This window comes from Haliaeetus leucocephalus, unplaced genomic scaffold (genome assembly GCF_000737465.1).
Source record: "Haliaeetus leucocephalus isolate CR32 unplaced genomic scaffold, Haliaeetus_leucocephalus-4.0 Scaffold140, whole genome shotgun sequence".
Taxonomy (NCBI): Eukaryota; Metazoa; Chordata; class Aves; order Accipitriformes; family Accipitridae; genus Haliaeetus; species Haliaeetus leucocephalus.
In genome coordinates, this window is record NW_010972576.1 from 5,726,299 (window position 1) to 5,752,877 (window position 26,579).

Genomic DNA, 26,579 nt, shown 5'->3' on the forward strand with positions numbered 1-26,579 from the left:
ATAAAGAGAAGATAAAAGCATCTCAGAAGAAAACATTGTCAGAAGCAGTTTCCAAGAAGACAAACCCAGGACCATGTCCACATCTCCCAGCAGTGCAAGCATTCCATTTACACTGTAAAAATCACTGCCTATGAATCAGAGCAGAGAGCTGAGTTATGCAGCGTATGTTTGCACCAGAGGCGAACTGAAAATGAGAGGCATGGCACAAGGGGAAAAGCTAGAAAAAGCACTGCGAAGCAGTACAGCCGCTGCCACTTCATTACCTGGTGCCTCTGTTTTGTATTAGGTACGCATGCATACATACTTGTACGTACACACACACTCAGCACCCACAAATCCTATATGAACTGAACAGAGAAGTCTGATAGAAGCCCCACGAATGAAATTCTTAGCAGTTTTGGCAAGTTCCTGCAATTAAATTTTAAAGAAACAGAGGCCTCTTTCAAAAAAACCCTAAAAACCTGAACCATCTGATCTGCAAGGAGCCCTACTCTCCTGGTGAATGTCTACGATTCTCGCTGGGGGACAGTACTGTAGGTAATTACTTAGGAAATAATTCATCCATCAAAAGAGAGACAGAGCATCAACAGGACAGCTGGCACAAGCCAGCTCAAGAGCCACCAAGCAGCCACAGACCCAAGGTCACTTTCAGGGGAAGAATTCCTTATTCTGCCCTAGGTGCCCTGTCAATCGGACATGGCTCTATACAAGATTTTCAGAGATATTCTTGCATCATTATCAGGACTTTAGAGTTTAAACCACTTCCTGGAGTTTGGCTACAGTGTAATTAAAAAAGAACAAACACTGAACAAGCTTCCCCTTCTTCCTGCAGGCTGATACTTCAAAGTTTCTGTCCTAGACAGTCCCTGGCCCTAGAGAGATACTGCCACTCTGAATGGTGTTAATAAGCTGTCCCTGTAATAATGATTCAGCAGAGTTCCTTCATTTTTTTGCAGGCAGTTACAGGCTGGCACACCAAGAAAACTCTACTGCCGTATTACCTTCCTCCTCCACACCCAAGCACCACACTCGCACACATTTGCTTCTCTGATACTCTGTCCACCAGCACAAAACACAGCTTAAGGAGTCTTGGGTTCCTGACAGTACTTGCAGTATTTCCCATGTTGTTGGCTCATAAACATCAAACTCCTCTGCGAAGTCAGCAAAGTGATGCCTATGTCTCCTATGATAAGATATTTCGCCCTGCAGGTCACTCCACCATTGACATTTCTAGTGTGCTTGCACAGCATTTTGAACACAACAAGGCAGTGACGTAGCTGCCCTGTTAGTGCCATCCAAATACTAAATAATGCCAAAAACCAGGCAATTGGAGCAAAGACTACATCCAGAAGCTGGATAAACAAAGATGACCTATATGGGCTCCACCATCTGTTACGGCTTAGCGGTAACTAGCCACTGCTGAATGGCCACGTAGACGTACTATGAATTCACAGTGTTGGACACAGCTCTTCTTTCCTCCTGACGAGTGAGCCAGGAGCCCAGAAATCCTGGGATCCAGGACCACAGCCAGAGCATGCCGATCCTGAACCCTTCAAAAGCTGAAATTTTGAAAAGAGTAACAGAAAGAGGGTGAAATTCAACAGTAGAAAAGGTAACTTTGTCTTTCTTCTTCTCTTCATTAATCACAAGAATTTCTGCTAAAAAACCCTGGGGGAATAATGGAGAAAAAAGAAAGGCCTGCGTACCTTTGCCTATTAAAGTATAAAAACAACTCACAAAATCAACTGAAGTTCATTTTCCACAAAAAATGCAAACACAAACCTGTTGCATATTGTATTTCTAATGGAAATATTACTGTAGAGGGAAACTTTCGTCTGTAATTCCCATCATATTTCCAACATAAATACTCCGTAGAGGCAAAATTTCATCCATATCCATATGTACAGTTCTGGCCATTCACCTTCCAAAGAAATTTTACAAATTGGAGAAGCTGCAGAAAGGGGTTGTCAATCTGGTTAAGAAATGGACAGCCCATCACTGAAGAAGATAAGATACTACAGAGCACGGACCATTCAGCTTGGCAAAGCAAAAGCTGAAAGATGTGATGCCACTTGCAAATGCTTCTGGGTATAAGCATCAGAAGCAGGAGGAGTTATATAAACTAAATGCATGTCTTAACAAACAAATATAAACCGGCCACAAAGCAATTCAGATTGAAAGTCAGGTGTAGGTTTCCAACCATCAAAGGAGTAAGAACAACTATTCCGGGTTATGGTAACAATGCCTCCAGCAGTTCTGAGAACACATTTTACCAAGCACATGATGGGACTAAATGACGTTACCTTTCTGGCCTTGATGATTAAGGACATCAATATTACCAAACAGCTTAAACACAACCACTTTTAAAACAGGAGACAATAGAGACAAAAAATAGGCACACACCATGCAGCACTCAGTGAGCCTTCTCCCAGGTTTCCAAGCAGTATCAGTAGACTTTAGAGGTAAGGATACCTTTAGCATAGCAAACCAGACATTGTTGCCCAAGGTTACAACTCGATTCATCCCAAGATGACAAGGGATGTGTAAATGAGGCTTACGCTATCCTGAACTTACACTGGTATTTACTTCAGTTAAAAATAAACAAGGGAAAGCAAAGGTGGACAGTTAAGTGAGTATGACTGGTTTGTTTTAAATGCATTTTCACTACAAATCTCCACTGTATGTTTAATAATTACATATTCTTAAGTTTGCACATATGTAGTCACTCACTCAAACCTCATAGACCTATCTTCCTTCCACAGCTTCTGAGCCTAAAATATAAACTGGACAAAACAGAATCATACCAATTTTTATGGGATCTGGATCAGAATATTAGTAGAGTGAATTGAAGAAGGCGTTTCTGGAGAGGACAGCTATCCATAGAGCAATATTTTTCTAAAAGGAACCCAAACTCAAGCCATAAGGTCCTCTTCAGTATTTAGAACTTGTCTACCACCTTCAGCAGCTGAGGAGCCTGTCCCACTGCTGCAGCATTTCTGTCCAAATCAGTAACATTCATCGAACTGAAGAGTAATTCCTCAATTATAGCGCGGCACAGGAAAATTACACCCACAGCGAAGAGAATTGAGTCAACACTCTCTCACAACTCATGTCCTGCAACAAGACTGGTGCCAGGTGGTACCTGCTGCACTGCCAAACATGACCTCAAGCTCGTACTTAGAGAAATAAAGCACAGGAAAATGTTCCTCACTAGACAGTAAGGAAAATGTCAAATGCTCCCCCCAAAACTTCTCTACTCAGGAATTCAGACAGAACTGTGAAGCAGCAGAGCATGGATCCAAACTTCAGACAGTACCTGACAACAACCCATTGAGCTACACATAAAGATGCAAAGAGACATGTCATGAACAGCATCCAAAAAAACTGTTCTCCATTCTAACCCTAGCACCCCAAATTACAAACCGTGAGGATTTTGGTTCCTTTGCAAGAGTCTGTCTGTGTACGCCCACAAGCAAGCACACTTGTGTGATTACAGAAAGAGACTGGTACAGAGGAAAAGAAAGGAAGAGAAGGAAATTGTGCATTATGCTCGGGCAGAGGTAAGATTGACCTAACATATACGTAGCAGACTGAAAAATACGATCTGAGCTGAGAATTTTTCTCAGGTAGAACAGAAGACATCACGAAGGCAATCAATACAGCTTACATTTAGATAAAAGATTCAATTCTGTTATGTGCTAAGATATTCTAAATATGTTTTTGAAAAAACTAAGTCTCTGTACAATACAAAAGGAAATTTGAAAGATCGGTTTTTCTGGTTAGTTATTCATTTGAAAGGTTCTATATGGCCTGGAAGACTACGAAAATACCTCCAACTGTAACCAGACGACAGAAATCATTAAAGCTTCTTTCAATTGAAATAGTTATGCCTCTAAATCCACCTTGGTGTATTCTCCACAGCTCCCTGCTTTAGTCAAGCAGAGGTAAGTGAAGCTGGTATCTTCAGCACTGGTACAGCCTGGCAGGAGGGGATACTCCAGCCTGACTCCCAGCTCTTGTTCTCATCCATGCAGCATGCCATGCTTTTTAACTGTGGCAAACTGTTGGTGCAGCCCTGCTGTGAACTGGCATGGGGAATGGGGTCTGAAGTAAAAACCAGAACAAACCAAAACAGCCTCCCCCATCTTTATAGTACAAAGTTTATTTTTTTTAGGACAGATCAATTCTCCAGTTTAGTTCAGGGGAGGGCCTCACAAATAGTTTTGTTGGCACAACTGAGAGGACAGCACACTACAGGAGCATGAACGAGAACAAGTGGAAATAGTTTAAATGCCGAAGACTGTCTCATAAAACCAGAAGACCAGCTATCACAGCAGCCCTGTATCTTGCAATGTCTCTCCTGCAGTCACTGGTACTTGGACTTTTTGTTAATGTTCCTTGCATCCCAACAACCTGATGACAAAACCCTTTTATGTCTAAGTTTTATGTTTCGTCTCCATTTGAAAAGTATACTATACCAGTGTGTGTGATGCCTGGATGTTTTGAATGTGTGGAAGCAGTAAGTAGGTATTTGATAGCTGCACTCTAGGTTCTTCTGGAGAAGACGTCAGAGTTCCTGTTCCAAAAACCTGGTGTTGAAAAAAAAAAGGTCATTACATCAACACCTAGTATTTCAGTTATCACAGTAACATACAAAACTATTTTGCTAATAATAACAATCTTCCCAAGAAACAGATTGGTTTTTCAAATTATATCCTTTTAAAAGACAATTTATAGATATAAAGTTCCAACGTGGAAAGTAACTATACACATAAATGGTACTATAGCATCTTTGCTCATTCAGGCACTATTACAGAAACAAAACAAAGCACTTACTAGCAGGCCATAGGTGATCCCAAAAAGAAAGTATCTAAGCTCTCTTATTATTCTTCAGGCAATTACAATACACATATCACCATTTGGCAGTGCAGTAATTTCTGGAAAAACTTTGTTACTAGTCCAGCTGCATATTGAATTAAATGGTTTTGCCTTAAAAATTGAGTAAAATAATTTTTGATAATTTTCTTTTTTAAAGTCTGCAGTTTTCAGAGCACTATAAGATTTGCAAGTTGAATGTTTTTACTGCATTCATATTCCATTCCACCAAGATTAGTTTATGACAATGAGATGCAAGATAACAGGGGAAAAAAAAAATCACTGAGGTTAAGAAAAATGCCTTGGGGTTTGCATCTTGTATGCAAAGATATTTTTTTTTTAATAGAAAAAACCACATGTTTTTAATTAAGAGGATTATACAATGCATTCTATGTTCACTGAAGATCTCTGACTAGAGATACAAAATAGCAGATCAAAGGGAATATGCCTGGGTTTTTTTATGGAGGCATTTACAAAATGCATTTTACTATAATGGTACCTCTTCTCCATTTGAGTGAATCTTCTGTACATACTCTTGCATAAATGCATTAGAAACATCAAACATGTTTCAAGGCTTTTGGGCTCTCAAGAGCACTGTAACTGTGCATCAACCACTCGAGTTATGCCCAATTTTGAAACTCTTAAACTTAATGCAAGCTGAAATCATGAGCAGCTACTTCCTCTGTTTCAGGTGGCTGGTGGAACTGTCCGTGAAAACCAGCCCGTTACTGATTTTAGCAGCAGTCCAACAGGAGACAAACTAATTTTTTGGTGGCACTGGCAACTGCTTCCCCACAACTTGTTGATAAAAGGCCCTGGCTGAGCTGACCGGGCAATAAATCAAGGGGTCAGGAGTGAGTGCAAGGAGAGGAGAGATGTCAAAAAGAAAAGGTCAGTCACTCTATAATGCACTCTTCCCTCATACTTGATGAAAAGTTCCTGCCAAATGCAACAACACCTCTAATAAATACTAGATAAATGCAACATTGGTATTAAAACCCATGTATTTCAATTGGACTTACCTATGCTTCAATTTAAGGAGCTTTGTTTTCCAGCACAATATCAAAGTATGGGAACAGAATAGCTGGATGGTTGATTAAAGCTGGCATTGTTTTTAAATCACTGAATTCAGAGTTAGATTTTTCTTTAACAAATTAATAAAAGCAAAGAATTTGCAGTATATAATGTCCCTTATAAAAATTAAAAAAGCTTAAGACTTGTTTGAATTCACTAGTTAATCAGGCAATAGACAGCTTTAATGCACAACCATTACTTCGACTTTCCTGTTTTAAGAGCCTAAACCTCCCACCCTGTGCTACATCCCCAATGTGTTTACATAAAATCCTGCAGAGCAGCTGAAAACCACCTAAAATATTTCCTAAATAGGTTTTTCATGACAAATGCATTCCAGCACAGTGCAGTCTAGACTGCAGTATTATATGAAACCAACTAATAGTGACAGGACCATGGTCTTGTAAGTACACTTAGTATACAAACACACTTAGTTTTACTACCGCAAGTAGACCCACTAACGGTAGTAATTTTAACCATATACATGTATATGGGATCATGAGACTAGCAAGATCTGGTAAAAGGGATGAATTGTAAACACTACCCCACCTGATTTGTATCAGGAATTCAACGAACTTGGGAAGTCTCTAAGTTCAAAATGTATGGAAATCACTTTTTAAAACACAAGTAAATCCAAAACTCAATCCAAACTAAAAATAAGAGTAGTTACCTGATATGAAAGTACTCCATGAGATGAGGTATTTATAAATAATGAGCTTTCAATACTGCCTTCTTCTGTTGGCAGGAAGAGTACTCTGAAAGAAATTTTTCCCATCGCTGGAATCACCTGCAGAGACCACAAAGAAGCTTGCTTGCTCAGAGCCAGCGATCACAACACCCACCATTCAGTTGCACGGCCCAACAGACTCATCCACATGTACACCCCTGTCTGTAGATCCCACTAAGCAGAACCTCAGCCCTGAGAACTTCCATCTGTCCACAGCTCTTGACTCTTACTATGGAGAAGAACTGAGACCATGCAGCAACTCGCCACATTATGGATGGAATTTCTTGGCTAGCTCAGGCCTCGTCAGTCAAGACTCCTTTTGGCACGCGAGTTAATCAAGCAGCACCGACAGCCTCTGCATGCGCAAAAACACTTCCCCCCTACATATACATACCTATTACAAACTGAATCAATCCCCACTGTGATATATAGTCAAATGAGTCAAAGCTGAACTTGGGCAACACAATTAGTAACCAAATAGGTCTAACTGAAAGAACAATGATGTTTATATCTGCACAGTGTCTTACCCATTCAGCCATAGTAAAAACACAAGTGAGAAGAAAGCATAATAAAAACCCTTTGCACATCAGCAGAGGATAAAATCTGGGCTTCATCAAACTGAGATCACAGCAATTCATTCTTAACATGTGTTATATTGTTATACGTTGTTAAAAAAATTCCAAGTTAAAATAATGGTCTTAGATCATGAGGCAATTATGCTCATAATTGCAATACAAAATGCATAAAACATTTCACTGCAGTTTTTTTTGAGGAATATGCAAGACCATTCAAAAGACTAAAAATTCAAGGCTGTAAAACACCCACATGCCTGTGGATTACTGCATAATGCTGCATAAAGCAGAATGTGATTTAAACAGCCTCTTTAACACTGAAAAATTCTTCTCTTTCTCTGTTACTGTAAAACACATTTCCTACTGTAGGTTTTGGATGTCTTCTCCCTCACCAGTCTAAGCAGAAGCAAGCAGAAAAAATGCTAGCAAAACAGAAAAAAAGTTGGAGGTCCTACAAAAAAGCACGAAGAGAAAACACAGAATGAAAAGCTTAGGCCAAAGGAAGCAGGAAGGCTTGGCACTTGGCCATTACATAGTTTCCAAAAGTACATCAACACTTACCCGGCTATAAGCAGGAGACACATGAAACTGTCTAGTAGCTGTAAACACTGAATTCACTACAACTTCTCTATCTCTACTAGGGTTGTAGGCATGCAGCATTTTAGCTCTGGGTAACCCCAGTAACCTAAAGGGGCGGGGGGGGGGGGGAAGAGAAAGAAATTATTCACTTTATAAGCACAGGCAATGTACAAGAAAGCAACAGACACAAATCACTCTAAAACATGTTGATATGCAACAATTTCCCAGTTGTAACCATTCTTTGGAAACATGCCAAAAAAACTTTATCCTTTAGTATACAAAGGCAGATCAGTAACATCGGGATGTAAGAGGTGCACTTAGCCAAAACTCGTTTGAGTCACCAGGAGTTTAAGAAAAAACCCAACCCTTACGAGGCACAAAGTTTTGAATAAAAAAGTTTAAATAACCAAAGACTTGCTTTGTCAGCTAAAGCAACAAGTCTCTTAAGGCTTTTGCTTTAGCTAATACCTCCTAAAACCCAGCAGCTTATACATTCATTCTGTGCATGCTCTGAAACATTGCTTTAACTTAAAAGGGGATCATGTTTCTTTTTGGTTACTGATGGACCAAAGGCTGATTATCATTTAAGCATAATTTTTAAAGTTTTCTTAGAGAAGAACTAAAAAAAATAAAAATCTCAAGCATTCTAACAGTATGTTTTGCCTGGGACTTTCTGGATTTTATTTTCAGAAGTTAAAGGAAGCAACAAGCTCCCCCTCTACTAGAAAGGCAATTTTTCAAGAAATGAACCACCAGCATGAAGAACTGACTTGACATCCATGCAGAATCACCTGAAACGTACCCAGAATGTGTTATGGTTCCCTATTCCCTTTTCCTCCTTCCTAGAACTATGTTGATTTTCATTTACAAAGTACTGCCAGGCAAGAAACACAGTTCCAACTCTGTGGCAATTATTTACTATTTCTCTTTTTATCAGAGGATGGCATGATCTCAGCTAATGCTCTTTACACAAATGTAGCCCAGTATAGTTGTTCCTCCCCGCTTCATTATTAATCAAAAAAACAATAACATAAGATACTCACTGCATTCCAAAATGCAGAACTGACGGGTGAAAATGTAAGGCCTTCCCATTTGGAGGCATCTTTGCTGAGAAGCTGAAAAAAAGGGAAAAGAAGCCACAATTAATATTTAGTGGGCATGATGCTACACACTGCAGGGAAGGAAGATACATTACAGGCTCTGACTCTCTGTATTCTAAACAACTCTATTTCCAAATCTTTTCATACATTCCTCTTGCTGCCATAAGACTGACCTTTTAAGAAGGTTTCCATACAACAGCACATGCTGGAAAGCTCATGCCAATAAAAGTGCAGTTTGAGAAGTATCCCATTTTAGAGGTAATTCTGGCTTGAACAACCTCCCTTCCTTGCACATATCCCCTCAGTCATGCTGATATACCTTTTTATGGGGCTGCACAGTGAACTACAGAGGGAAAACAACTTAAAAGAGTCCTGGGGAATGAAAATTACGTCAGCATGGAGCAGATCCCCAGTCTTGTCAACCTGACATTCACACAAGCACTGGTACAAGCACACCTGACAGATACAGAGGTAGAGGAGTAAATAGCTTGGGCAAAAGCCGACATCAAAAGAAGTGCTTGCCTAGCTGCGGCTTTAATGCAAAAGCCAACTCATTTCTTACATGCAAAAGAGAGTAAGAAATAATGTGAAACACACACATCATCATCTTTCCTTTGCCCTAGGAAAATTCTCAATAAAGTTCCCATCAGTTCTAGCACGTTTTTAGCTTATTTCAACATGAGTCGATGCCCTGTAACATAGAAATCCCAGGGTATCTTCACCACTTTCTCAATTAAAACTTGTCCTCCACAAGTCCCAACAACCACAGCAGTAAAAAACAAGCCCAGCACTTGTTCATTACATCTATGCAGCCAGTGCTATGCTGTTAAAAACTTCCCCAGAAGCAGTCTGCATGTTGCATAGCCAGAACCAGTTTCACCTTTACTGGATGATGCTAATAAGCATCCTAGCAAGGATGAGTCTGAGAAGGGAGGGACAGACTGTGGTCTCATTAGTTAACCAGCTGCTTTGCATAATGTGTGGTAGTACAGTTAATTGGTCCCCAATTTAAAAGTGTAGTTCTGTAACATTACACCTTTAATATATTAAAGTACCTACATAACTCTGTTATTATATTCCAAACCAATAGAGACGTCATAATTTATTACCAGTCAGAAAAATCAGGTTTATTATTATGAAAACCCACAACTTTTATGAAAACATTTCTCATACAAGGGAGCAAACTCCCTTGCTGCTGTAGCAGGAGGAAGGCAATATATCCAGGCAGCGCTTCTAGGGAGCTGCTAGAAAATAACGAAAAAACAGATGATGCAGAACTACAAAGTCTGGCTGAATGACAGTCTCCTTCCAACCACCTTGTGTCTACCCCAGCCAACTCTTACTCCTTTCCTAGAAACACCGCGGCAACTAGCACCTTCTTCCCCTTCCAAAAGTCAGCCTCAGAGACATACCCAGAAGGAAAGTCTGAGTACTGTTGTTGTAAACACATACAAATTAAAATTACTACTACAGTATAAGCCCCAGACATTTGGGGGAAGGCACATTTCTTAAGGGTCCTCAGATCCTTTTTTTATATGCACACACATATATAGCAAAACAAAAGTTAAGCCAGCAGTTTATGTACTACAGTATCACCCCAAACCCCATCACAGCTTAAGTTTCTAGCATCTTACAGGTACTGCTTGAAATACCTTTTCCCACCAGAAAAACCTTTGCTAAGAAGGGTAAGAAGCCGAGTGCTCCTCTGTGCCAATTCGCATAATTGGCAGTGGCTCTCCACGACTTACTAATCTTCCTTCTGTGGAGCTCTAGCAGAATCAGCTCTTTTCCTCTCAACCCTCACTCTCTACAATAGGTACCCAATGCGCCAACTGGGTGCAAACCTAGCTGTGGATGTAGCAGACTGCATTTCATTTTGGTTTGGGTGAACAAGGCCGTGCTGTAGCACTGGCTCCTAAGAATGCACTGTATTTCTATTCAGGCAACAATCACAGTCAACCCTCTACTAGTCAGAAAAAGGGAAAAGCCCTGTGAAAGCAGCAGCAGCAGGATCCCAGGGCTGCCATCCCATTCCTTCTGGAGAAGGCAGCCTAGACCTGGGATGGCTGAAGCTAACGCACCCTGCAGGCTCTGATCTGACTCCTGGGCAGGGAGGCAATTTCAGAGCAACCCTGCACACCGCTACCCAGCAGCCCCAAGAACGAGACCATGGTTACAAGACATCCAGCTTCTGCTCTGCACCCCACAAAAGCTGCCAAATTGCTCCAAGCCCCAGCCTGGCCCCGAAAGCAGAACAGCCACATTCCTACAGCATTGCACTCATAACCCTGCCTGCTGGCCAGCTCCAGGGCGTCTGCACTGCTTATCAGCGGCCCCAAAGCAGTGCCAAAACATAACTTGAGAGCTGAGTTTATTCAACAGCAGGACTAGTAGACAGAAGTCCACCGCTGTTTGGGGTTCTTTTTTCCCCCCAAGGGAGAAAATGACAGGTTGGAATAGCAGGAATGGGCAGGGGATCATTCTGTCCACCACACCTGAACAACCAACAACCAGGATGAATTTTAAAGCCCACCACTATAGAGAGAAAGGAACAAGTACATCTACATTAAAAGCGTACTTCTCCAATGTGTTACCGCAATTCTCTTAAAGCCAGCTGGAAGCTGGCAGAACACCCTTCTGCATCCCCACACTCCAAACACAATTGAACACATTCAGATCTCTGCAGGCGATGTGACATGGAAATAAATGTCAAAGGCAATTTACTAAGACATTTAAAAGTTGAAGTCAGTTTTTAAAACAAAGCATTTACATTTAAAAAAATAAATAAATAATTCAAAGAACCTCATCTCACTAATAGATTCACCTCAAATTATGCCAAAAATTTCTCTTTTGGCTGCAGGCAACATGTCCAAAAAAGTACACGGGTCATTTCATGAGAACATTACAAGCCTGGGACAGACACACAAACATCAGCCTAAGAATGGATGTCTTGAAACAACAAATGTGGAGAAACAGTCCTCTTTGCAACAAAAAGCCTAGTTTCCAACTGCTCTTTAATTGCTTTTAAAATCAGCTAACATCACATTAAGCACACTGTCTAACAAAGTCAGACTCCACACTCAATGGCATCTCTCTCTTTTTTCAGGCTGGCCAGTTGAACGCAGACTTCTGAATGATAAATTTTGATACGGCAGGTCAATTCCAACATTTCAGGGGACATTTTTAAGCACAAGTGAACAGAACAGGAGGGAAACAGGAGAAAGAAATAGAAGAGGGGAAGGCAATTCCTGGCAACTACTTTGAACACTTAGTAGTAATTGTCTTTGTATCAAAAATCTACTTTAACTGGCCCCATTAGCACTTGCCAGCCCAGCAATTCAACGCCCTTCCTCCTCTCTGTCTTCACCATATATTTAAACTGCTGACACCCTGAACCATCCATCTCCTGGAAAAAAGGATAGGACCAGCTGAAACACTAGGGAGGTGAGGGAGGGCTCCGCATGGTCACCCAGAGCACCCAGGGCAGGAGTAAGATGGGGGGCAGGCTCTGGAGGGAAGGAGAGGCTGAGCCTGAGAGACCCGCAGCTCCAGCTCATCACCCCGATCCACAGAAAGCATCCAACAGAGAGGGACAAATCCTGAGCATGCACATGACTCCCAGCATCAGGGATGCTCGCCGGGGAGAAAACAGGGAGAAAGGCGGATGCGGAGCAGGCAAAAAGTGGCTGGAGGGGAAGGCAGGGTGAGGAAGAGGGGTGATACCAGGGGAGAAGAGCAGGATGGAGGAATGCAGGAACCCCTGACCACCTGCGCAAGCAGAGAAATCTGTCACTCCAGGGCAGCAGGTTTGGGGTTTTATTATTGGTTTTTAAAAGAAACATGAGCTGTAAAATCTGAAGCCATCATCTTCCCTCCACTGAGGAGACCCAGAGGTGCTAAATCTGTAGGGAAAAGGGCATCAGAGACCATGGAGAAGTTCCAGCCTTTCACTCCTGCTCCAGGAAAGAACATTTTGGTGTCCTGTTGATGTGGGACTACCAAAAAGGGATGCTAATACAGGGATGCTGAGAGCACTGTTAAATACATAGTTGAAATTGTTTTGCCCTCACTTCTTTCAGTTCTGTTACTCTTTGATGTAATTAGTAAAAACAGGTAAACCACCAGGTCAGCATGATTTTATGTGTTTATTCACAGGCCCCAAACCTAATATTTATATGCAATATATATTACACACAAGCATTTGATCCAAATAAGCAAAGACCCTTTTATTTCCCCCAAAGTCCAACAGAAAAAGATCTGTCTTAACAGATTTATTCATACTTCACTGGCTAAAATCACAAGATAAGTACCTCTCCTAAAAATCCAAACAAAAGACCAAATCCACTCTGAATAAGTTGCTGGGTTTTGTGCTGGGGTTTTTTGGTATTGTTGTGCTTTTTTAATAAAACTTCAAAACTGAGTTAATCTAATTATACATATAAAACACTCAGCAATCTGCAGAATAAGCTGCATCTGAGCAGAAGCAAAGGTACATTTCCTGAAAGGAAGTTTATCCCAGTGTCCCTTTTTCTTCTATCAGCTCCTTCAACTCCTGCTTGTATCTTTATTTCTTTAATTGATTACTTTAGATTATCTTAGGATGCATGTTATCTGATGATTCAGATAGCAATGTCTGCAGTTGAGAATAATCGTAACTGCTACTTGGTGCCCCTTCCTCATCCTTCCTTTTTGTGCCCTTTGTTCACAGCAGATGAAGAAAAAGCAAGCTGGGGAAAGCGTTTTATTGTTGGATCTTTTTCTTTATGGTTGCAGGGTTTTCTTGGAAGCAGCAGGCAAAAAGGATGGGATTCTTCAATGTACAAGACGACCTTTTTGAGTGAATCTGCTTAGGCAGTACTGTTTTATTTTCAGTATATTGATAAAAGCAAAGTCTGACTTAGGTTTGGCGTTTTGGCACTTCATACGTTCAGTGCAGGAATATTAATGAACCCACAGGATGAGGTTTTGAGATATGAAAGCATGTATGTATTGTACAGGAAAGCTCAACTTTTATATGTAAACTGAAACAGAGAAATGAAATTAAAACCCCTCATTTACTGACTAATTTTAGATTCATTCCTCTAGACTACACCTGATAAACAAAAAGCAGACTAAGAAAATGAGATTGACACATACAGAGACAACCAAACCCAAATACTTTTAATAGTTCTGATTACAGCTGATGCAAAGAAATTATTCTGACAAATGAAAATTGTTAATTAAGAGGAAATTAACATAGAAATAAAAACAGAACCCAGCAGCAGCTGAACCAAAGTCTTCTGCAGAGCTGATACAAAGCTTTGGTTTGTCACATCACCTAGCCCCTCTCTTCTCTCAACCTCCCATTTACTAAAGGCAGTAAAAGCACCAAGCAGGAGTTATGAAGGTTGAACTGCAGCTCCTGGAAGACAGACACTAGCTTTAAAAGAGGTGATAAAATTGTTTGGAAACACAAAATTAAAACTTTTGTTTACCACCAAGGCAAATCTGCCAAAAACACAAACAGGAACATCATTAAACTATGATTTTTTTGTAACCAAACTTATTTTTTTCCTAGAAGCAGAAAGAGTAATCAGAAATCAGAAAATAAGTTTACCTTGCAACAACACAACTCACAGGCAAGCTATATGTGCAGCACCTGGAGAAGCGTGGCTCCCCATGGCCTCAGCCCTGCCATGCTCACCACCTCGGGACTTTTCCTGAAGCCCCATACCTACGTAAGACTCAGGTGATAACAAATGAACCAGTCTGTGGGGGTTTTTTTGTGGGTTTTTGTTTTTTTTTTTTTAAGAAAAAAAAACATCCAGGAGGTAAAAGAACAAAAATGTGGATTTTAAACACTGGAAACCTAGAAGGCAAAAGACTCTGGTATTTTTAGCACCGCATTGTTTAGGGAAGAGGGGGAGGACTGACTCACTGCTGCTGAATGCTTGGGGATTGGCAACCCATCCCTAGGAATTCACTTACATGCTTTACCAGGGAGCTGTGCTGCTTCTGGAAGAGTGGTTGTCTTTCTCTGAACTATGCTACGTACATCAGGGACCGAATCCTAGACTGTGGAAAGCAGGAAAGGCCAAAACAGTGCTGCCCATCAAATAATATGTGTGCATGCATGCCTGCTTTTTTGCCTGTTTTGGCTACAGGAAAATAGGTAAGGGGAGCTAAACCAAAATAAACCAGTGAAATGGACGAGACAATCTCTCTGAAAACAAAACCCACGATTTATGGCCAAAGTCATGATTTAAGGGGGCAGACAGGTCTAGCTATCTTTTTTTTTTTTTTTCCTCTTTTTTAACTTCTGAAGTTGGCAAAGCAGCCAAGACCTGCTCACTGAAGTTTCAATGGGCTGATACTGAATTTATTTTAAACAGTACCAAGACAAGAGGTATGTAAGCCTAGCTCCACATGTAACACACAAACCACTCTCTGTTACTTCCATTCGGCCCCTTGTGCATCGCTCTCCTTCAGCAACTGTGAGCAGCCTTCTCAGCTCCTCTCCTCTAGTCCTGGTGTTTCCACTACCATTAGTTGTCTTTCTGGGTAACCTTCTCTCCTCTCGCTGCTTGTGCTCCCTCTTCCTACAAAATTCTGCAGTAACGTTCATACAAACCCTTCATAGAATAGTTAACCTAAGCCAGCAGTGCTTGTTTTATTTATTACAAAACTGCAACAAAATTGCAATGATCAAACTCACAGTATTGTGAAGTTGCATTCCTCAACAGGATGTAAATGGAAGGACACAGATAAAAAAAATTGGCTTTTCTCCCTACCCTCACACCCAAACAGTCTCCTTGAAAAACATCCAAAGAAGTTAAATGCAGACCATGATAAAAATCAGAATAAGATTCGCAAAGAAATCTAGCGGAGGTGATGAGCAGTGAAGCACGAAGTGCTGTAGTGAGCACCCTGGTGAAAAGAGAAGTCTTTCTTCTCCAGATGTGCCTGTGGTTTGTATTTTAGCAGCAGCAGTACAATAAAGCATGTTGAACAGCAGAACAGAATTATTCCCTCCCATAAATCAGTCCTCAACTTCTGAAATAACTGAAATCTGTACTAAATTAAGAAATGAATTCACAATGACTTGAGTTAATTTGAAATTGTTTTCTGAAACCTCTTCTTTCAAAATCCTTTAGCCACCCAGATATCAAGCAACAACCAACACTGTAGAGACGGTCCTGTATTTTTTAGGCATCTTGGACAGTCTGCTTGAGCAGAAAAAAAAAAGAAAAAAGAAAACAGAAATTTTAAAAATCAAAAGGTATATAAACCCCTAGAACCTCCCAAGCACAGACCTGGGAGAACAGTAAGTGGGTTATCAGTGAATTGGGCAGGCAAATCAGGCACCCATGTGGCCTAAGCTGAACCTGCAACTACTTGTGGACACACACAAAAAAAAAAAAAAATAAAAAAAAAGGAGTCTTGTTTCAGTTAGGCTGAGAAGTATCTAAGTTATTTGTTTTGGATGAGTGTACAGGGCCCACTAGTTCAAAATGCACACCAAACATTTCCCTGTGAAGCATCTCTACCACTGCCAGCAAATCCCAAATATCCCAGCAAGCAGAACATCCACCTTCATTTTCCTTTTTGCTTCATATAAGTTAACCATTGCCTGTTCATTTTGCAATATTTCATAAGGTGATCTCTAAGTACTTAAGACAATAACTGGTCTGAAATAAAACCTTTATTTTGCCTTTTTTTTAAGCTTCTTTAAAATTTAACTTTTTTTTTTTCTAAGAAGTCAGCAACCTTCTGTTAAACAGTTAAAATCGCAGAAACAATAAAGTTTTACTCTTTTTTTTTTTAGTTCTTCCCAAAACAAATTAAGAGTCACTTGTTTAATACAAACGCACACTTTTGGCTCCATCAGAAGCCTTGGCATTCTTGACATTTTATCTTGAATTACCAGGTCCTGGACTTCTGGGGTTATGAGAAAATACTGCATTTCATGTCTTCTTAAAGAAAGCTTCTAGCCCCTGAGTATGCGAAATAAAAACACAAATCCCAAAGGCACACAAAGCAGCTCATGCTATTTTTTTTTTCTTTTTAAACCTCAAAGCTTTTTAGCCAAATTGACTTTTTTCGAGTAATTTGCTTACCCTGGAGTTACCAAACCCACCAAAAAAACTCAAGCACCAAAACCCTTTAAACTGCCTGCATAACCCAGGTCTGTTCTTCAAAAACTGACACTAAGATCACAAATTTCTGAGATGTTAACTTTTGCCTATCTTAATTAACAAGCACTAAGAAAGGCAGTCAAACCTGAAAGCACCCTGGCCTACTTTATACATGTAAATAAATGACTGCTTTTTGAAAGAACGCTGCTCAACTCTCAGCTCAAAATCACTTCAAGAGGAGCTATAAGACTCTACACCTCTGAAAGATCATGCCATTTATCCCAGCTCCTGCCCAGCGTCTCTAAACTGAAAATGAAACATTTTCAAGTGGAGATGTGCTGCTCATAGCCTTTTTCAGACTTTGAAAACATGAACCCTAGAGAAAGAGCGCACAGAGAAGTACCCACAAAAAAGGCTTCCACAGTGTCAGCACGCTGCCTTCTCCAGCTAAAAGCAAAGCACTAACTGCAAGCCTTGTGTTGAAACACCATGAAATTTAAATGACCGTTCCCTACCCACAGTTTTCAAAGCATTTTACTGAAAGCAGTCAAATTTCACAGCATGGCCCCATGAAAGAGGTAGGATAAGAGAATCTTAAGAAAGGCAGAAGACAGACCACAAACCCACCTGCCTCATACCAAAGGAGAGCACACTTATTTTTACTTACTAGGCAGTGAAGTATTTCATTCTGTCCTTGCAACGGTGAAACCATGGCAGAAGATTTTAGTGGCAAGGGCTGTTTTTAAGCCTAGTCCTGCACTAACATAATTAGGAATCTAATAAAGGAAGAGATATTCCAGAAGAAACAAATACCGATTTTATCACACCTGCCTCAACTAAATTAATTCCCTTATAAATAACAATGAACTTGTTTTCTATTCCTGCAGAGTGTCTATAGGACAATTAGCAGTGTAGAAGGAAGGGATCCAAGTGAACAGACTTCACCTTTTTAGTGTATCAATTGCAATTCTGTTTTTACCTGTTAAAATAAATTTTTTTCTCATCAAGCACACACAACTTTACTCAAAAAACCTCCCCAACCTGAAAAGCAAAGGGCCAATTTCTGTCAATTCAGCAGCAACCCTCCTTCAAGTGTTTCACTTTCACATGCTGGAGCAATGCAGTATTTCTCCGGCTTGGGGAATCTGGCTCCTGCCTTGAGAGAAGGGGGGAGGCATTGACAGGAAACACAGTGGGGCTGCAAAGCTCACAGTAATAGGAAGTTACATTCTTGTCAAATATCATTGCACCCAACCATTTCCTTTTTCTACTTACAGCCACAGCCAAAAACTTCCATCTTGACAGAAAGCACTTCAAGTTAGAACAGTTCAGCAAAATGCATGAAAGAGCTCTGTGGTCGCTGATAAGCTTGACCTGCTTAATAAATAAGAGTGATAATCTTCCTACAGCAATTAAGAGTGATAATCTTCCTGCGGGAGCAGCCTTTTGCTATTTCTGCATTAATCCAAGCCTTTTTGTTTCTTTTTATAATGAAAGAATACAGGCCTGTAGGACAGCTAAGGCACAGATTTGCTTGGCAGATCTTAAGAGCCCATAGGAAACCTTTACACTGAACACATTAAGTACTAAAAATCCCCTCCCCTTTTTTCCCCACAGAAACAGAGAAAAGAACATACAAGGAAGCTAAGCAAATACAAGAAAATCCAGACCTAGGCCTTTAAAAAGTAGTAATTTCTGCTTTTAATTTATTCCCTTTGGTCTGGACAATGCACCTGATACCACCTGCCATGAAAAGAAGCCATGGAAAAGTCAGTAAGTTCACGTCTCAAAGCTGCAAAATCCAAGTTTAACACAGTAGTGGAAAACATCAGCCCGGACTTTGCATTTCTTCTCTTTTGTGAATTTCTGCCCAAATCTTTAAAAACAAAGCGTAATCTTTGAGCATCAACCTTTAAGCATGGTAATTTACCTGTGAGCATCCAATACCATTCCTCGTTTAAGCCAGCGTGTGAAGATAGACAACCAAAATGGGTTCAATATGGAAAACTGCACAAGTTATATTTAGACAGTACTTTATCAGGTTGCTACAAATGTGGAAAAGCAAACAGTACAATATGTAGTTTAGATGCATTAGGCAGTAAATTATTTTACAAACTCGTAAGACACTGTGGAAGTCTCTCGAAAACTTAAATACGCACACCTCTTTCAAAATCATTTTACCAAGCATTTGCTTGAGAAACACACCAAGACCAGCTTTCTCAGTGCTGTGTTTCAGTTTTACAAGGAGAAAAACTATTGCTGCTATTGATTGCCAGGCTTATTAAAAACTTAATTCTCTCCTCTAACAGATGAAACTTCATACAAGACTTTCTGAAGCATGTGCAAACTACCCAAAATTTAAACTACATATACTCGCATTTTAAGGATACCTAATTTTTCATGTCATCGAACAGCATCTTCACAAGCTGTAATATATGAATGCAAAAATACGATGTGAAGAAGAAATATAAAGAGAAGGAGCAAGGCTACACTTTTCTTAAAGGTACTTTAAGCACCGTGCTGCAGGGTGAAGCTGCGGTTACACAGTCCTCCCCTGTAGAGCAGGAGAACAAAGCTGCTCTCCCACACCCCAGGGGCCACCACCAAATCTTAAGGAGGAGAAGTTAAAGATAAGTTGGTAACCAAATAGCAACACCAAAAAAAACCAACTTGAAATAGCAACACCAAAAAAAAAAAATCAACACCTCCATCTCACATGAGCATCACTCTCTTGTTCTCATTTTCCACTCCTCCCAGTGGGGATGTATTATATCCTCTTTAGTCCCCCTCCGAATATTTTGGTGTCACTTGACAAAGCTTTTTGTTCTGGTGCAGTAACCTACTAGATTTATGCCACTTTACAGATGTAATGTGTAGTATTATTTATTAGACAGGACATGTATTTTCTCCAGAAAAATACAGAACTTTTCCATTATGAAGAACCTTTTAAAATTACAACAGTGACCAAAAAAATTGCAGACTACTTACTGTTCATTCATATTTCATTAACTGATTGCACTGTGCATTTTTATCTTCATCTATACACTTCAACAGTCAAGTCATATTAATCTTAAAGTAAAAGCTTTTCTTTTCCCCATACAAAACTCTGGTTCTACTCCTGCAGGCAGAAAAAGAATGGGGGAATCCTGCACAGCATTGGATCATTTCCACTTCTCACCTAAAGCCAGTAAAGCCCCATGGTGGCAGGACACCACGCAGACAGTCTGCCGAATTCCCCCAGCTGCCCCTTTTGAAAAGGGCAGCTTGCTGCACTCGCCTGTCTTGTGTCACTCAGCACTCTGGACCATGGTATGCAAAATGAAAAGACAGCTCCATGATTTAGTGCTATTAATAAAAGGGAGCACTCTCACAGTGTATTTGTGACCCACTCTTAAGTACTACCATGTATTTATACTTCATTAGATTACGTTGTTAAAGAAAACATAACTATGAAAAAATTTTTATACCAGAAAATTCAAACTGGCAAAAATTCAAAAATTTTGGCATTACCAGGATTAGTAGTTACAACTCTTATTGCAGAAATTACCAGGTCCTTACAAAACATCTGGGATCTGTTGAAGCCAATGCACAGTATATGCTCTGAGCCAATTTCTTCTGACATACAAAATGCTGCAACCTTCTGCTACTAAACAAAGCAGAACCATATGAAACACACCCTGTTTCACAGGTTTATTAACAAAATGTCTACCACCAAAAAAACCTCAGGTATGTTACAGCTGGCACGTTAACCTCTAGAGCTCTGATTTCCAGCAAGGAGCACCTTGAGCCAATGACTTAACATTTGCTTCCTTCAGCAGGATAGCTGGTGGAGGAAGGAAGAGGAGAAAAATGAGCTGAACAAAATAGCAGGAAGTCAGCTTTTGATTATTTTGTCTCAGTTAAAAAAAAGTCCTTGCAATCAAGTACTATATTAAGACTCCATCTCCCCTAGATTCTTGCATTTCCTCCTTTATTTCAAAGCTGAGAAGCTAATCAGAGTTCACCAACTCGAAATTTTCACCTGTAAAAATTTTTAGTTTCTTAACAAGCCTCAAACCAGAGGTGTGCTTCCACTTCAATAAAGGATGCACTTCGCTTCTGCACATTCCACATGTTAACCTATTTGACACAGAGTTTCTCAAGCTGCCCATGAGAGGAAAAGCTCCTTTGGACAGGGCAAAGATCTCTCTGCAGCCCAAAGGTGCATTTAACTGAGCTTGGCCATACGTTTCTCACCGCTCCTTCCTCTGCAAGACAAGCAAATAAATGTCACAGTCCCGCATGGGAACCGGATGGGACCTGCACTAAGTTCTGCAGATCTCCAATTGTTTCAAAATGGAAGACGTGGCTTTTGGCAGGAGTATGGCAAAAGGCAGAGGGAATAAGGAAGTGTGAGGTGCTGCCCCGAATCACTGCGAGCAGTAGGTAACACATGGATTTGCAGCTACCACAAGGTCATGTTCTCAACACCTCATCTTACCTTTCCACAGCTCGTCAAGTCTCAGCAGATAGAAGGAAAATAAAAAAGGTGCGAGCATTCAAACCAAGTGTCATCGTCCCAATCCAGCACTCACACCCAGCACAACCTAACCTCCAAGCCAGACCTCGCAACAAAGGCACAACAGACATGGGGCACCTTGCAGTTCTCCAAGTCCCAAACGAGCTTCCTCAGTTTGGGGAAAAAAAGCAAAGGTCCCCATCTTAAAATTTGGAAGTCCTTGGTCTTTACGGCTCGGCACTGCCCTCCCTGCCCTGCACAGCAAACATTTCAGTAATTATTCCAAGAACAAACCATCCACCAAAACGCAGCCCACCACTTCAGTGACCAGAAAGCATTAATAATTGTTTTTATTTACAACGGGAAAAAAAAAAATCCAAGCAAAACTGAAAGCATGGGGACCAGGGCAGGGGTGTGTTTGTTTTAAAGTGACTACCCACATCTGCAGGATCAGCCACATTATCCCCGCAACACTGGGAACGCTCAAAAAGGCCAGAAATGCCCCCTTTTCAAAAGGGCAGTTTAAATGCTGCAGAAACTGGGTCAGCAACAGGCCACAGAAAATACCTAAGCAGGCAGCAGGCACCTCATGGGTTGTAGGCAGCAGCCTTGTGGCAAAGGACTCGAATAAAAGACACAACACACCAAGACAGAAATCAGACAATAGCTATTGAAGAAAGGCAGTTAATAGCAACAAAGCACATAAAGCACGGGTCAAGGAGTCGGTCAAGTACAGGCCCTTCAACTCCCTACCCTCCTCCAGTTGCCAGGAATCAAGATTTAGACACAAACCAGCGATGCACATGGCACACAGCACTAGCAGGCAGGCACAAAAATTAAGCAGGCACATTAAATCCACAAAACGATAATGAACCACAAAACTTTTTCTACAATATTACATGGCTGCTCACTTCCTGAGGGCAGCACAGTGCTCCTTGTTGTTCCAGTCTCATTTTTAAAAAAAAGTAATTACACAATCTATGCTTACATATGGTTAACATATTAATCATCTCTGTGTTCAGGTCTTTACTGTTTGTATGTTTATTGATGTGTTTATTGCAGAGACCTTAATTTTAAAATGCCAATCCACAATTTCAGTCAATAGGACAATGTAATTCAGCACAAAAAATAAGTATGTAGGTAAAATGTAAGAGGTGACCTACAGTGTCACTAGGGAGGTCTGACTTGCTGACTGCTTTGTACCCTGTGTCATAGCTGACATTAAATGAGAGTGCAGCAGGACTGTGGCACACTTCTGCCAGCCAGAGTGGAGAGACTTGATTCTGTTTTGCACGGACCCTTAAAATCATTTTACATAAAAGGAGGTGGTGGTTACACAAGGTGTAAGCAGTTATGAATCAGTCACTCCATCCTTTCTCTCATTTCACTTCCCTTTTGCTATTGTGTATCTTTCCTTTCATCCTTAGATTGCAATCTGCTGTCGTCCCTTATCAGTTTTGCCTATCACTTACAATAAGCAAGCGTTCATTTTTCCCTTCCTACCAGTATCTTTATTCACTTTTTTATCAGGGACACTTTTTTTTTTTTCCTCTCTTCACAGTCTTTAGTCATTTTTTCTCTTGTTACCATACTTCCCACCTCCCCCCGCCTTTCTGGCAATTACACCCCATCCTTCCCCCATGTCGTGGTTTAACCCCAGCCAGCAACTAAGCACCACGCAGCCGCTCACTCACTCCCCCTCCATCCCCGCAGTGGGATGGGGGAGAGAATCAAACGGAAGTAAAACTCATGGTTGAGATAAAGACAGTTTAATGGGACAGAAAGGAAGAAAATAATAATGATAACGATAATGAAATTACAATAGTAATAATAAAAGAATTGGAATACACAAAGCAAGTGATGCACAATGCAATTGCTCACCACTCGCTGACCAATGCCAAGTTAGTTCCCGAGCAGCAATCTGCCCCCTCCCCCCCTCAACCAACTCCCCCCAGTTCATATACTGGGCATGACACCTTTGGCCAGTTTAGGTCAGCTGCGCTGGCTGTGTCCCCTCCCAACTTCTTGTGCCCCTCCAGCCAGCCTTCTTGCTGGCTGGGGAAGAGAAGCCAGAAAATCCTTGACTTAGTCTAAACACCACTTAGCAACAGCTGAAGACATCAGTGTGTTATCAACATTGTTCTCATACTGAACCCAAAACATAACACTACACCAGCTACTAGAAAGAAAAGTAACTCTATCCCAGCCAAGACCAGGACACCCCGCTGCCAAATTCTAGCCCAGACAGGTTCAGTATCGCATCTGAGCGGTTTCCAGTGCCGCGTTAGGCAAGATGTCTCACCAGCATCACGTGCGACTCGCCAGCTGCCCAGCCTCTCTCTCCCCAGCCAGGCAACCATGCATGGATGGCAGCGTCCGGTTTCGGTAGGGTTTTGCTTTAACCAACGCGCTGCTCTGAGCTTCATTAAGAGGCAGCTGGCTGAAGAGGGGCACCCTGTGCACCGAAGCGGACAGGAGCCATAAGCAGCAGCTCCCTGAGAAAGGTCTAGTGGTTGCAGGGGTGCCCTTTGCTTCTGCAGGATGAAGTCCTGCAGTACCCAAGGTGTGGACTTCCAGCCGCAGCCTCTGGCCCAGAACAACAGAGACGGAGGCCGGGCATCTCAAGTCCCTGAACTTGCATGAAAACCTGAGCAGAGAGGGCAGGCAAGGCTCATTGTGCAAGTCATAAATGCTGGGGGTTTGAACAAGTTACTGCAACTTCACCTGCCGCCTTGCCCTCTGCAACAAGGGGAAGCTGCACGCCACAGGGGAAGCAGCAGAGGCAGAAGAGCTTGGGGGGATGCAAGCGCTCCCTCACCCTGGGCTCTGAAATTAGGAAACCTGTCATTCCCCCTCCCTCGGAAGGACTGGGAAAAGCAGCCTGCTCCTGAGGGTGATTCAAAGCAGCTAAATTAAACTCCTTGACCATCCTCTGGCAAAACCTCTTTCACTCTCACTGCAGAAGGAGCTGGAGGTGACCAGCCTCCCAACATCTAAAGCTTTGCCCCAAAATTACTCCTGCACCACCACCCAGGTGCCCAGGGAAGGAGCTTCCCCACAGACAAGACCACATACTGGTGGCGGGGACAGATCTTGCCTGTCACCAAGAGGCAGCTCCAGGTCACAGGGCAGGTGAACCTTGCCCGGCTGCTGCCCTTAGAGCTCTGCTCTTGCTTTGAAACACATTTTTCATCATGATTGGTGCAATCTGACCACTGCCATACCCTCTACATTGACCTGCTTTCAAGCAATAGATGGGCAATGCACAGATGCCATGATGGCACTGTAAGCATATGGGATACTGCACGTAATTACGGGGCAACAATACTGCAAAATAGTCTCATGGCCTCAGTAACACTGCTGGTTTTCCCACTTAACCGCTACCTTGCTGCCACCTCCTTCTCAGATGCACGGCCCCTCAGGCTCTGGATCCCCATGAGAGTGGGACCAGGCTTCTGCATCCATGAGGTTTGCAGCAGCCTCTCTGGAGAGAGCTGTGCTGGGACAAGGGTCTGATGAGCCCGGACGGGATGAAAAGGGGAAAAAACAGCACTCAGTGCAACCTTGCAGTGTAGTTTGTGGGCACTTAATGAGTGGAAAGAAAACTACCCCCCCTCCTCCTCCCACATCCCGCAGCAAAACCCCACTGCCTCTCCACCCAGAGGTTTAATATCAAGACACCAGTGTAACCGTGGCACTAGGCAGTACTTGGTAATACTGATAGCACCACTACTCCAAAACGCTCAGGATTTGCGGCTAGTGCGTGGTGCAGGAGCTGACCTGCTACAGCATTACTTCAGCCAGGAGCTGGTGCCCGATGCCCAGACTGCACCCAAACTGTGGGTGTCCAGCCCTGTGGGTGATGACAGGTACTTGCCAATAACTTTAGTAGAGTCCTAAGGCAAAAACATAAACCTTTTATATTTCAATTTCAGATGCTTCTAATAATCCTTGTTAGATTGTTGCTACTTTTCAAGCAGCAAGCAAACAACTTCACACAGCAATTTCTGCATTAACTTCTACAAAGGCAACCAAATCTTTCAGGACAACATCTATTATCTACAACTCTGAAATTTCATGTGATGTACATTTTCATACTCTAAGCAGTGTCTCAGTAGCAGCAGTCACGAAAGTGTAATTACTTTAAAATTACAGCTTTTATTTTCTATCAAACGTAACCAACTTTTTTTTAATGAATCACTGCAATTTATCCTCAAAGAAAATAAAACTACTGCATTGTCAGGTAATTCAGTAAAATTTAACCAGTCTTGCTTTTTACCTGACAACTTTCTTAGGATTCAGCTCTGTTGTGCAACAACAACTGCTCACGCTACAATGTGCAGGAAGATGGGTTTCAAACAGTGAAACATACCCATAGACCCTACCTGTTTATAAAACACCCAGCCTGTAACAGATGAGTAATTAACAGCTTTTACATATTCCCACCAAGAAAACCCTTGAGAACACTGTGCACTTTGCTCTGGCACTCTGACACAGAGCAGCAAGGAGGTCTGAGAGCCTTAAAAAACGGCACACCTGCATTTTCAATTGCTTGCGGAAACTGCACCTCTCATCTGAGGGCACTACAGCGATGGAGTTAAAAGGCAGCACAATATACAGGAACCTCAAGACCTTGGAAACCATACAAAGGATCCTCCTCACAAATACTACAAAAGCAAGCATGCATCTGTTTTTTCTCTCTCCAGTGCTAAACACATCAGACTGAGACTGCTGGCTCAGAGTCAAAGAAGTCTCCAAAGTCCCTCTTTGTTCCAAGTGTATTCCCAACGGCAGCACAACACACTGCTCCGACAAGCGTGGACCGGTGTCCTAAATGCCAGGAGATGGCATTCAAGCACATACACATGTATTCATATGCCCCGATTTCAGTTTGATACATGACTGCTGAACCCATTTCTGTTCTCACTGATAAGAAACAAATACCTACAGCTGAAGGACTGCAAAGAGTTGCCTGATCCCACCAAACCCACGTGCTGCCCACGGAGGAACTCTTTGTAAGTGCTCACAGGGGAAAGACCACCA

At 41.7% G+C, this 26,579-nt stretch overlaps 1 protein-coding gene across 2 annotated transcripts in view; it reads right to left on the bottom strand.

Moving 5' to 3' along the window:
* Positions 1 to 26,579, bottom strand: part of KIAA0922 (KIAA0922 ortholog) — a 77,487-nt gene that overhangs the window by 39,417 nt on the left and 11,491 nt on the right. For both annotated transcript variants that reach the window (XM_010586115.1, XM_010586114.1), the window contains exons 3-6: positions 8,868 to 8,939; positions 7,807 to 7,930; positions 6,617 to 6,733; positions 4,479 to 4,589 (exon numbers count right to left, since the gene is read on the bottom strand). In XM_010586115.1, the coding sequence (XP_010584417.1) occupies positions 4,479 to 4,589; positions 6,617 to 6,733; positions 7,807 to 7,930; positions 8,868 to 8,926 (411 nt within the window). In that variant the 5' untranslated portion in view covers positions 8,927 to 8,939. The remainder of the gene's footprint in view (positions 1 to 4,478; positions 4,590 to 6,616; positions 6,734 to 7,806; positions 7,931 to 8,867; positions 8,940 to 26,579) is intronic.